The sequence below is a fragment of the Podarcis muralis genome, chromosome 2 (genome assembly GCF_964188315.1).
Source record: "Podarcis muralis chromosome 2, rPodMur119.hap1.1, whole genome shotgun sequence".
Taxonomy (NCBI): domain Eukaryota; kingdom Metazoa; phylum Chordata; class Lepidosauria; order Squamata; family Lacertidae; genus Podarcis; species Podarcis muralis.
This window is the reverse complement of record NC_135656.1, coordinates 112,187,438-112,200,789: the sequence shown is the minus strand read 5'-3', so window position 1 is coordinate 112,200,789 and position 13,352 is coordinate 112,187,438. Positions and strand designations below refer to the sequence as shown.

General features: G+C 48.4%; 1 protein-coding gene across 1 annotated transcript; it reads left to right on the top strand.

Annotated features, from left to right (window-relative positions):
- Nucleotides 1–586: 586 nt before the first annotated feature.
- On the top strand, nucleotides 587–12,171 carry C2H6orf47 (chromosome 2 C6orf47 homolog). Its single transcript, XM_028719908.2, has 2 exons — nucleotides 587–985; nucleotides 5,663–12,171. The coding sequence occupies exon 2, from the start codon at nucleotides 6,268–6,270 to the stop codon at nucleotides 6,901–6,903; it is 636 nt and encodes a 211-aa protein (XP_028575741.2). The 5' UTR covers nucleotides 587–985; nucleotides 5,663–6,267; the 3' UTR covers nucleotides 6,904–12,171.
- Nucleotides 12,172–13,352: the final 1,181 nt, after the last annotated feature.

Sequence of the window (13,352 nt, the reverse complement as noted above, 5' to 3'; positions counted from 1 at the left end):
GGGAACCACAGGCCTAATCCTTTTGAAACCCGAAACTTTTGTTTTTTTTTGTAGGATTCCTCCTATACCTGACCATGGGTAGGCAAACTAAGGCCCAGGGGCCGAATCCGGCCCAATTGGCTTCTAAATCCGGCCTGGGAATCAGCGTGTTTTTACATGAGTAGAATATGTGCTTTGATTTAAAATGCACCTCTGGGTTATTTGTGGGGCATAGAAATTCGTGCATTTTTTTCTTCAAAATATAGTCCGGCCCCCCACAAGGTCTGAGGGACAGTGGACTGGCCCCCTGCAGAAAAAGTTTGCTGACCCCTGCCTGAGACTGTAATTTCAACACCCCACTTCACACTGCCTCTGATACTGTTGCGTTGACTAACAGCAATGAATGAAACCATAATGACCCTCGCGCCCTCGCAGGGAACCCAGGAGTCCGGGCTGCGCCAGCTCCCAGCCCCTCCCGCTCCCTCCGGCACCCAGTCCGCCCTTCCAGTTCTCCCACTTCCTCCACCCCCCAGGCAGCCCCTCCTTCCCAGTTGACCCCTCCCTAGAGGCTCCTCCCGCCTTTGGGGTGGCGCTTCTCCCTAATCCAGTCCTACCAGAAAATCCCAAGGAAGAGGCTTCTCTCTTTCTCCCCCCCCCCTCTCCCCGCGTCTCCTTCCCCCCTCCTTCTCCATCTAGGGCTGGGCTAGTCTCTCCCCTTCCTTCTCTCCCTTTGCTCGGCGGGGCCAAAGATCCTCGGGAAAGTCCCTCTTTTGCTGGAGTTTGGACACACACAAATATATATATATATATTTAAAAAAACAAGGTAGGGGATATTAAAAAGAAGAGCACTGCTACCTTCCAGGGGAGGTGGAGGAAAGGAATGAAATCAAACCGCCCTACTCTGCAAGATAAAAAGCTGAAATCGGAAGGGAAGGAGAAAGAAATCCGTAGGGAGGGGAAATGGAAAAAGTTGCTACGGAGGCATCGCTTCTCTGGATCTCACCCGGTACGTGCTAAACGCGTGTGTGTGTGGAAGGGGGGGGGGCGCGTGTTGCAGCGCTGCGGTCTCTCCGGCAAGCGGGTTGTGGATATTCCTGGAGGGGTTTATTTTGGGGGGTGGGGGGTGATCGGGAGATCGGCCCTAATTAGGATCGTTGGGTGCAGTCGCTTAGGGAGGGGGGTGTACAGATTCTCTGGGGAGGGAGGAATCTTTGAGTTAAGGGAGCAGCTCTTGGGGGGGAATTTGCTTTTTTTTTTGGTGTGTGTGGCTGCATCGATTAGGATTCAAGTGAGGGTTTGCAAGGATTCTTTAATTTAGAAGGGAGGGGGAGTATTGTTATTTTTTGCAATAAAGGCCTAAGAAGGCAGTTCCCTCCGCCGGGAATCTGATGAAGCCTATAAATAGACCAGATGTTGGTTGACAACCCCCAACACACACGGTTTGAAACATTGCAGAGTTAAATGTGTTGTGAGAGATATCTCGAAATGCCTTATATAAAATCCCAATTATTGCACAGCACTGCAGAAGATAGCCCTGCAGACACACACACATTGATTGCTTTAAGAACTTAAAAGCATTCGATACAGGATGCTTCTATAAGGAGACTATTATGCTATAAATGTACACATGTTGAGGCACCTTTTTCCGGTTGAGGCACCTTTTCCGATTAGTCTCGCAAAAGTCATGCTTGCCGCACACTCCAGAGCTGGAGAGAGCAAATGACATATAAGGCCAAAAATATTCCGCGCCGTGAGGCTCCCGCTCTTAATAACCGACAGCTCCTCAGGCACAATCCCCTCTGAGCCGAATAAAACCAGACTGGTGGGAATGGGATCTCCCAACCAGAGCATATGGCGCCATAATTACACCTAGACCAGACTCCCAGCCCAATCTGAAAGTGGCTCACGAGGAATCCCAAGCGCATCCTCGCTTCCTGTTTCACACAAATATCACCACAGCAGAAAGTGCAGCCTTGCCATTTCATTAACACACAGAGACGCATGTTTTGAGGTAGGCTGTTTCTGCATATGCGTGCAAAAGGTTTGATTCGTCAAGCTACGCCTTTCCCGGTGCCTGAAGTATTTTGTGCTTGTGGGTTTTATGATTGTTTCGTTCATTCTCATTTTCTGCAAAGGGTTGTTGCGTCCCTTGCTAGCCCTATCCGGAGCAGGTCCATCGAAACCGTTGGCCCTACGTTTAGCCACGATCGTTCATTTCAGTACAGTGGTACCTCGGGTTACAGACGCTTCAGGTTACATAGGCTTCAGGTTACAGACTCCCCTAACCCAGAAATAGTACCTTGGGTTAAGAACTTTGCCTCAGGTTGAGAACAGAAATTGTGCTCTGGTGGCGCGGCAGCAGCAGAAGGCCCCATTAGCTAAAGTGGTGCTTCAGGTTAAGAACAGTTTCAAGTTAAGAACGGACCTCCGGAACGAATTAAGTACTTAACCCGAGGTACCACTGTAGTTAGGGATGCGGGTGGCGCTGTGGGTTAAACCACAGAGCCTAGGACTTGCCAATCAGAAGGTTGGCGGTTCGAATCCCCGCGACGGGGTGAGCTCCCGTTGCTCAGTCCCTGCTCCTGCCATCCTAGCAGTTCAAAAGCCCGTCAAAGTGCAAGTAGATAAATAGGTACCGCTCTGGCGGGAAGGTAAACAGCGTTTCCGTGCGCTGCTCTGGTTCGCCAGAAGCAGCTTAGTCATGCTGTACGCCGGCTCCCTCGGCCAATAAAGCGAGATGAGCACCACAACCCCAGAGTCAGCCCCACTACTGGACCTAATGGTCAGGGGTCCCTTTACCTTTACCACTGTAGTTCCAACTCTTGACTTGGGCTAGAGGGGCCACAACCCCATTAACATATGTAAAATCAGTGTAATAAGACAACTGAGATAAAAGGTGAACAAGCAGAGCCAACAGCCATTATAATAAGCAGAATACAGGAGAAAATCAAGGCTTTCCAAAGTAATTTTTTAAAAAGAAAGCAAGCTGCTGTATATCGGACATGGATTGGCTAGAAAATCTGGCGGTGCGTGAAAGTCATGCCCTTTGCCTCAGCCTCAAGCACGAGTTGTGGTTATTCAGTGGTGAACAGAAAAGCACTCTGAACATGCTCAGAGGCATTCTCTTTCATTGGTAGCTCTTCTGAGGTGCTCTGGGACACTCTTGGTAAACCCCTAGCAGTGGCGAACTTTGGGCTCTAACATTTCCACGGCACCCTGTATGACACCCAAATTCCCCCCCCCATCTCTTTTGTCATTGTTGCGGCGCCCTCTCGAATCAGTGCCCAGTGTGGGTGAACCAGTCTGGCTCCCCTAAATTCACCTCTAACCCCTAGTTTCATACAAGCAGTTGGATTATGGGAAACTTAGAGTGGTATATATGTTCTGTCCTGCCCCCCCAACAACAGGTAATTCAGGGGTAGCTGATGTGTTTAACTCTTGATGCCATTGAACTCCAGCTCCCATAATCCCTTTCTGTGGGCCACACTGCCTGGGCCTGATGGGAGTTGTGGTCCAAAATACCTATCTGGAGGGCCGCCATGTTTGTTCATGCACTAAGGGGGAGCCTTCCCCAGATTGGTTCCTTCCAGGTATTTTGGACTACAACTCCCATCAGCCCCAGCCAAGTTGGGGAAGTCACTTTCCTGAGAGTTTAAATGAGGTTTTTGTTCGTCTTGAGGGCTCCTTGTTGGCATATTTCTCCCTGCAGCAGCAGCAGAAATGCATAGACGATTATAGAAACAGGTTTCGGCTTGGTGTTGCAAAATATCTTATCTATTACGCCATGCAGATCTTGTTTTGTGGCTACAGATGGTGGGTATCCATCTGCTTGTTTTCAACTAATTGCACATTTTGGATTCATGCCACCCAAAAGAGATTATTGGGGGGGGGGGGGGCGGAGAGAGCAGAGAGAAACTAAGATAGGTCAACCTAAAATAGGGGAAATCAAAATTCTGGAGGTATAAAACCCCTTTTCATAGTTTTGCAATTAAATTCCAAAGCAATCAAGGGATTGGGGGTGGCTGATAGAATGCAATTGTATTCTGAGACAGAAAGAGAGATTAGGGTCAGTGTATACAAGCAGCAGATTCGAGTGATGTAAAGGGATTTTCGGTTTTTTTGGAGCGTACCACTGCAGGAAATTAGGTCTGAGTGCTTCCCCAGCAGAAAATCTTCCTGGTAGATGTACAAATACAGAGAAGGTGAGCTTGAACGGTTTCCCAACATGCTGCTTTTTTACATGTAGGAACACGCACACAGTGCTTTCAAGATTCGTCCCCCCTACCTGCAGTCTGAAGTAGTCGAATCCAGGATAATAATTTGATTTTAAACTGGCCCTTAATCACTGCCTTGCCTTCAAAAGCTCACTTGGGCAAAGGACTGCATTTTGGTCTTGCTTTGCCACAGTTGCCCATGCTCTGGTTACACCTCCAAGTTGGATTATTGCAGTGTGCTGCACCTGAAGACAGTTTGGAAGCTGTAACTGATATATCCAGTTGTATAATGAAGGCGCCAGGTGAGCCTCCCTGAGGAGAGCATCACCCAAACGGGGAGCCGCTGCAGAAAAGACCCCATTCTTGTGTTACCACCCTCCGGACCTCTCACAGAGGAGGCACGTGAAGAAGGGCCTCAGATGATAAATGAGGAGAGTCTGGATTGTTTCATATGGAGAGAGGTGGACCTTGAGGCATTGTGGTTCCGTTTTAAGGTTTTATAGGTCCAAACCAGCACTTGGAATGGGGTCTGTGTAAAGCCCTAAATGATGTGGGGCCCAAATATCTGAAGGAACGCCTCTCTCTATAACTGAGCCTACCTGGTTGTTATGGTCAACAGAAGAGGTCCTTCTCAGGGTTCCATCACCAAATAAAGCCTTCTCAGAAGTAGAAGCCCATCTTCAGAATTACCTCCTCTCTAAAGTATGTCTAGTTCTGATACTGCTTAAAGATACACTTCTCTCTTGAGGCCTTTGGGAGTTCTTGGGCATTGTGCTGGCCATGCTGTTGCTGTTTTTCACTGCTTGCTGTTCAATTGCATTCTTTTAAAGTTTTAGCTGCTCTTTTATTATTTGTATTCAACACTTTGTTTTGTGATTTGTGTAGCCTGCCCTGGGAGCCTGTGGTGAAGGGTGAGGATACAAACCTGATCAATGAAACAATAATTTTATTATTGGATAAAATCAGTATTGAGAATTGGTGAGAATCAGTGTTTTGGGAACTGATCATGTGATCAGTTTTTTGGTTTTTGTTTTAAATGATAATTTCCCTAGAGAAACTACTAGGGAACATAGTGTGGTATATTCAGTTACATTTCACTTAGTTTTACTCATCGTAGGCCTATTGAAGTGAATGGCTCTAAGTTACTCATCTTATTTTCACTGAGTAAACTTAGTTGACAATAACCCACAGTTAATATCAGGGCCTTGTCAGTACTTGGGGGTCCGAAACATTTCCTGCCAGCTAGACGGAAAATCTTCATGAGGTATGAGAATTAAAGTTTATTCGCCTTTTAGTCTTCTGTTTTCAGCATTTAAAACCATGTTCACACTTTCAACACGCCCATGGGTCATTATTACCACCATTTTTCAAGATAAGAAGTAGGTTAAATCAGAAATCTCTCCTTAATTGCCATCCTGTCCTAACTGCGGTCAGTTTGCTGACTGAAAATTTCTTGCTTTGTTTCATAGGAGTGAAAGATCCCATCTTTGATTTGAGGCGGCATGATGCGAGTCTTTGGAGCCCCTGAACTAATAAGAAGCTGAGATTTTTTATTTTATTTTGGGAGGCACAAATACATCCTTTTGGAAACAGGGAACTGAACCCACCATGCCCGTTTGGGGAACCGGACCTGCATGTCCTAAGATGGCTGGTTTGCCAGGAGTGTTGAAAAAATCAGTGTGATGTGGCAGGAAGCTCAACTTCCCTCTGTGTGAGCAAACCGTTCTCCAACATATGTATTTGCTTGGACACTGGAGATTCGTGTTCTCGGCAGCCAGCATCTAGGACAGCTCCAAGCCCGGAAGAGCCAAGATTTATGGATAACCCACACTTGTGGTTTCCTTGAAGACTGAGCCACCAGCCTTGGCAATCTGAAGCAGCTAGGAGGAGCGGAAAATGCCATGCTAGGCCGCATTCTTCGTGGCAGGGAGCTGATCTTCGCGAGCCTCGGTTCCCAAGTAAACTTTGGTTGCTCTGGGTATATAGCTCCCAGACCTGCTCTTTAGTTTGTTTACATATATTCATCTATATTATAATAATATATCTATATTATCGTGCATCCTCTCCCTGCGCCATGTTCCTCAGCAGAGCCAAGTCATGGCTCCCTGGACTGCCTTGGCGACGAGGAAAGGCGAAAGATGTGAAAAAGGATGAGGAGGAATTGCAGGGGGAGCTTGAGGAAAACACGGCGCCCCTGAAACCAAGATGGTGGAGCGGCCGACGCCTCTTGGGCGCTATTGGCTGGGGCCAAAGTTCCGCTGCTGGAGAGAGCTCCCTATTGGCCAGGATACCTCAGCACCTCTCGCCGCCGAAAGCATCCGTCGAATCGCCAGAGCACTTGCACATCTGCTTCAACTTCACCCGCCATCTCTTTGACCTGTGCGTGGTGACTTTGCTCTGTGCCTCGTCCCCGGCCTTCCGGCTGGTTTTGGATATCCTGGGATTCGGGGGCCCTCTGAAGGTCTGGCTCCACGGCTTTGCCTGCTTCTTAGTCACCGCTTACGGGATGTACTTGGCCCTGTGGCTGGTGCAGGAGTACCTGGTGCAGTTTGCCTGCCTCTACGGCTTCCTGCAGACCCTGGTCTTGTGCGTCAGTATCCAGGCCGGTGGGTCTGAGCCCCCAGAGGAGAAAGAGTCCATCGACTCCGACCCAGCCAAGGAAGAGGAACTGTCGGCAGCTGGCACAGGCAAGCAGTCGCCGCCGCTATAAGGAGGAAGACTCTGTTAGCCCGCCTCCTGCGGCTGTTCGGGGTAGAATTGGGTCATGGAAGCCAAAGAGCGCAGCTGATGTGGTCCCCATTTAGGATGGCTGGACAGACACGCACAAAAGAGGAGGGAAGAGAGAGTGTTGTGCAGCGGGTGTATGTTTGCAAAAAAACATATGTATGTGTGTATGTCCCGTCCCCCGCGCAGGTGGTTCCAATGCCCATTTGTGAATGGCTTTTTGGGGAGCAAAGGGAGGGGAACACCATCACAACTATGACCACCCAGAGGGGCCTTGGAGAAATCATGGGGCACGAGGGTGGGGGGAGTTGGGTGCACTCCACATCCAAACCAGTCTGAGCCTGGTTTTCCTGTCTTGCCGGCCCCCAGTGGATCTTGGGAACCAGATTTGGTGGGAAGGTGAGAGGACTCGAGGGTTCATTGACAGGGTCATGGACATGCCTCTGTAGAGCATGTTTGGCTGGCAGTTTTGAAGAAGCGTTGATGGGGTGGTCCGCACATACCCAGTTCCTATAATCTGCAAAGACTGGTGATTTCATCAGTCAGTGGGGTCCTCTTAACATTTTAGCAGAGGCGTCCCTAGACCCAGTTTAGGGGTCCCTAAACCCAGTTGAGAGTTGTCTAGAATGGACACTGGGAGCTGTGCTTTGATCTTGAACAGCAAGCAAGTGCAGCTTTCTGCTCTGGTGGCCTAGCAGGTGAGGGCAAGAGGCTTTGGACAATCACTTTGGAGGGTGGAAGGGAGAGGGCAGGGGAAATGATCTGGGAAGGGCCAGTAGATGCCACATTGCATCTTCTTGCCCCCGTCTCAGGCTGGGGCGAGTGGGTACTAGGGATGAAGAACCTCCTATCTTAACTGGGACCAGAGAGTAGATTTATCTGAGGATAGGGAGGGGTGGATTTGAGAACTAAGGGTCAGTTCCTATGAGAGAGACCTATTGTACCTGCACAAGAGGATTCAAAGGAGCCAATGGGAGGGCTGGGGTTTGGCAGGAAGTGTTCTAATTGGTATGACATCTAATCTAGGGGAGAAAGACTCCAGAAAGTCATGAAAGCCTCCCACAACTTAGAGCAGGGGTACCCATCATGGCACCTTCCAGAGATGGTTGGACTACAGTTCCCATCATCCCTGGTTATTGGCTGGTCTTGCTGGGGCTGAAGGGAGTTGGAGTTCAGGATCTTCTGGAGGGCACTATCAGGAAATATGTAAAACTACTGAGGAGGAATCTGGATGGGGGTGGACTACTGAGGACTCCCTGTTAGAAACGGACTGCCTCCCCCTAGCTTATTCTGAAGGGGCAAGGTGGCTGTTTAGAAAGTTGATCTTCCCCTCCATCCCAAACCTCAGGGATAAGCAGTTCTGAGCCGAGAATTTCAGCTAGATCCCACCTGCTCCTCACCAGCATCTAGAACTTTTTCCAGCAGCAGGAGAGTCTAGCTCTTTGCCCTGTTTTCTTGATACTCACCCCCAAACAACTTCAGCAATATTGAGATTTTATGCTACCAGATCAGCTTGCAATGTGGGCAACGTGTTGCCCAAAGGATCTGGGTGTGATTGAGAGAGGATCTCAGCACGCCTCTCAGCGGCCCAGGTGTGCTTGAGCCGCACAGGGATACAAATCTCTACCTTTACCACACACCTGCACCTGAGGTGTGCCCTATTGCCTCGCAAGAGGGTGACCCAAGTTTCCCAGAATATTAATGTTCACCTGCAGGCAGCTTGGTTACCTGTTCAGGCTTGCATTTGGGGCTGCCAGCCATAGGCCAAACCAGCCTCTCTTCCAAGGTCCTGTTTGTGTTTTTCTTGCCAGGGGATGGGAAGTTTATATTGCGCCATGCTTGCCGCTGGAACTAGGGACCACCAGAATGGATGTGGCAGTTGTGTTCGTAGGAACATTATTCCTTCCCTCAAAGTGGGGAGGCTCATTTCTGGCAAGGCCTCCACATTCCTAGGTCAGCACATCTTTCCAGATCAGCTCAACACTCTTCATTCTTCAGTTCTGTTGTGATCATGTATGTCTGTTGTGGTCTCCTAAAACAAACGCCACCTTCTTGTGTGGAATCCATCCTATGGTGTAGCTACGTGAGGTCCACAGTCAGGTCCTTTCCAAGTTATACACCTTACATTTCTGTCTCTCCCTGCCCCCTTCTTCCCTTCAAGATCCACGGTCTCTGATGCATGCCCAGAATGCCCCCAAACCAGATGTTCTCACTGAGTGGTCCCCACTCCTTCCACAAACACAAATACAGTTTAACCTCTCCTCTGCACACTCCTCTGTTAGCCACAAGCAGTGATGTATAAAATATGCCTTGATTTTGAGTCTCTGGAACCTAGACCATATCCCCCTCTTTTTCATTAATCCCTTTTGTGATGTCCCCTTTCTCCGCTAGATCATCCCTCTCCCTCTAGCTCCTTGAGATCCACTTGATCTCCATGTTGTGATAGACAAGAAAGTGGCAAATCGGATCATTCATTTTTAAAAAAATGGTTGCAGGAAATAATTCTACATTGCAACCACATTCAGAGCAAGCTGCAATCTCATTTTCAGCAGAAACGCTCCCATTTCATCTAGGAAACGTCCTCGGGATTCAAGGCCTTTTCCAAAAATGCACAACCCTTTCTGCAAAAGCTTTCTCATACTCATTTCCTTCTCTGAATATTGTCTAATACCCATGTGATATCTTTCAAGTGAAACCCCTCTCTTGTCCAAATAGAGCCAGAACGTCCCATGCCATCTGCCTCGAGCGAGAATAAAAAACTTAAGCGTTCCGGTTCTGAGGCAGAAAGAATGCCTTCTCTATCCTTTCAAACTTCTGGCCTGCCACTGCGGGTGCCAGCAAACACTGCTTTTGTGGTGTGCATTCCTGTTCCAGGAAGAAGGGCAGGGCTTTGGCCTCCCAAATGCTGTCGGAATCCCAACTCCCATCAGCCCTAGTCGGAACGGTCAGTAATTAGGAATGATAGGAGTTGTAGTCCAGAGGGCCACAGGTCCCCCACTCCTGAATCAGAGATAGGAACTGAGAGGAAACGGTTCCCTTTGCCCAGGGTCATGCGCTAGATCTTTGTCTCTCTGGGTGCCAGATCTGAAGTGCACACCCTTTTAATTTCTCCCTCACGTTCACCTATGAGCCTCTTCCCCTCTTGCTAAGGGACAAGTAGAAGGCCATCACAATGGCCATCGCTCTTTGTTGCTCCCTAACTCTGAGGAAAGTGGTCCGGAGGGGAGGCCCTCTGAGGCAAACAGCAGCTAGCCCCTTCCACAGTTAGAACACATCACATTGGTCTCCTATCCAAGTACAGTTTTTCACCTGGCGTTCCAGAGAGCAGTGAGAGGGAAAGGTGCTTTGGATAATGTCCCCACCTTAATCTCAGGGCCCTTGTAGCTGACTAACTAGGCTGACCACTAGCATCAGTCATGGATGTGACACTTCTGTGATACTATGGCCTCGAGGGACTCCTAAAAACCCCATCTTGTGATGTATAGCTGTGGTACTGAAGTGTCTACTTTTGTCCTTCGGCCCATTTTCTCCAAGTTTACTTGAAGCTGTAGAGCCACCAGCGCAGTTGTGTCCTAGCAGCGGAATTAGCTGTTTCCTCAAATTGATTGACTTGACTACAGCCCATTGGGGTAGGTCTATATTGTTGTGGTTTTTTTAATTCAGTCCAGAACGGTGCAAGTCAGTCTAAAACGAAACCCACCAGCATAAACATCCTTCCTTAGCACAAAGTCTTACAGAATTCTTCCGTTTGTGCGTCTGGTTGTTGTTAATACTACAACTCCCATCGTCCCTGACTGTGACCTGGGAATGATGGGAACTGTAGTCCAACAACATCTGGAAGGCCACAGGTTCCCCATCCTTGTGGGCCAAAGCCATCGTTCCACCCACTGGAATGTCACTGTTATTCCTGGAAGAGGGCTAATCTAGACAACGGACTATTGGGGCTGGATCTAGAGAGCTCTCTATACCTCAGAAACAGGCAGAACAGGATTTCTGACACTTGTACAACTGATTAGGAACCCATCTTGTTTTTGAAAGGAAAGGGGAGAGGGGAGTCAAGAAAATATTTTGAAACGACTGAGTCTTCTAATGGGTGACTCCCCAAAACATTTGAAGGCAGAACTTCCTTGGCAAAACTATCCTTGAATGTGAATTTGTGGCAACTTTCTTGGGTAGAGGCAGGTAGTATTCTGGTATCTGTTGATTTCCCAACACAACTGCACCCCCCAAAAAAAACCCTCATTCTTTCCTCAACCAAACTGAGCCGGAGTTGGGGGTGATAAGGATTCCGTGAGGCCATTTTTGAGAACGAGCAACTCGAGGAAGGGTTAAAGCCTTCCACCTGCCTCCCCTGAAAGTGTCCTGTCTGCACACGTGCCAAAAGGAACAGACGAAGCTGGAAACCCTTGGTTTTTTCCACATAATGTGACGTTCCACCCTCTTAGTAGTGACTGACTTCTTATGTTGGTTTCAATGCAAAGCAGTGCTCTTAAAAAACAAAAAAACCTCGCCGTCTCGCTTACTGGGATTACCAGAGTGCTTATTTGGGAAACCTAGTAATTCCTCAGCAAATTTATATTGCGTACGAATCAATCTCAAGATGAGGGGTGTGAGTGGTGTCACACATACTAGCCAGTAGCCGCCTGCGATGTTCCTGCTGAAACATAATGCACCTGTATCATCGCACTGCTGGCTGTGCTATTCTGTGTTGGAGGGAGGGAGACGCTAGAATTATAATAGGCTCCATCCTGAGGCAGAATTGTTATGAAAACTGTGAGGAGTTTGCCAGTGAAGGGAAGATCAAGAGAAAATAATAATAATTGTGTGTGCTTCATGAACAGCAACAGGAGGCTGGGTGCCTCTGTGTCTCCACAAAACGGTACATCTCTGCAATCCCTTGAAAGCCAAAATATACCTCTTCCCTGTCCTGTTTGGTCATGCACCACTCTAGATGCTCCCCGGTGCCTGAGAAAGTGTGTTGCCGTTTGTGATTTTGGAAGCATAGTGGTTATTTTCTTCATTGGGTGGGGTGGGGTGGGGACCAAATTACCCTGTTTTACTTGGGAACGCATTGGTTGTGTATAGGGGGCGGCTGCAGGCGGGAGAACTGCATAAACTAACCTGTGTATCTATATCCTGACTGCTGTTTCAACAGTTTAAAACACTGTTGATTTGGATTCGTTTATTTTTCCAACCTGTGTTAATATATCTATATATCTATATATTTAAATAAAAGGGAAACTTCAAAGAACAATGCGAGGCTCTGCGATTCTCGGTTGCAACCGGAGCGACCTACAGCTGTGCGTGTTGCTAGTTCTCATGATAACTGGATAAAGCCTGGACAGCAATCAGGCAATTTTTACTGGAGGAGAGGGAAGAAAGGGGTTCATCATTCCTCTGGAGGCTGCCAGTGCTCGTCAGCAAATACCCCCTGCACTGTGGGTCCCTGCCTTCCCCCCCACCTCCTGCTTTCGGCTGGGCTTGCTTTCACTTTTCATAGCTCAGCTGGGAGGCAAAATAATTTACAGGACCCACAAACTTCATTCATTAACACTGTGTGTGGTGGAACGTGGCAGCTCATACATCATGCGAAATATTCATGTCGATTTTTAATTGCATTTTTATTGCTTTTTTATTTTCTTGTTTTGTTTTGTATTTTATTGTATGGAATTGTATGCAATAAAATACTATAGCAGGGTGGCGGGGTGAAAATACTTTTGGCCGAATTCCTTTGTGGGGACCATGCTAGTAGTGGGTGACGCCAGACAAAATATGGGAGGAGCAACTGATGTGACTAATCACAGAATCATAGAGCTGGAAGGAACCACAGGGATCATTTAGTCCAACCTCCTGCAGTGCAGGAATATTTTTGCCCAACATGGGGGCTCGAACCCTGCCAATTAAGTCTTGTGCTCTGCCAACTGAGCTATCCTTCACTGCTTGGTGGAGTTTGCTGCATTCTCCCTCCCCCCCCCTTTTTTTAAAGAACCGGTGTATAGCTTCCGGATCATGTGGCCAGCATGACTAACCAGAGCAGCGCACGGAAACGCTGTTTTCCTTCCCGCCAGAGCGGTACCTATTTATCTACTTGCCCTTTGACGTGCTTTCGAACTGCTAGGTTGGCAGGAGCAGGGACCGAGCAACGGGAGCTCACCCCGTTGCGGGGATTCGAACCGCCGACCTTCTGATCGGCAAGTCCTAGGCTCTGTGGTTTAACCCACAGCGCCACCCGCGTCCTGTGTTTGCTGCATTCTAGCCACACAAAAGTTGGGTTTCTATCCACACACACACACCTACACACAAGCACACACCTCTCCATGCAGACAAGCAAGAGGCGTTACCGCAGTTCAGGGACACATTCCAGCCAGGCAGAAGCACTTGAGGAAGTGCGTGGTCTGAGGAGAATCCCAGAGGCCGGACACAGAGACCTGGAAG

What these genes read in the sequence shown, in the direction of transcription:
- C2H6orf47 (XM_028719908.2), top strand. Translation starts at nt 6,268, where the DNA reads ATGTTCCTCAGCAGAGCCAAGTCATGGCTCCCTGGACTGCCTTGGCGA.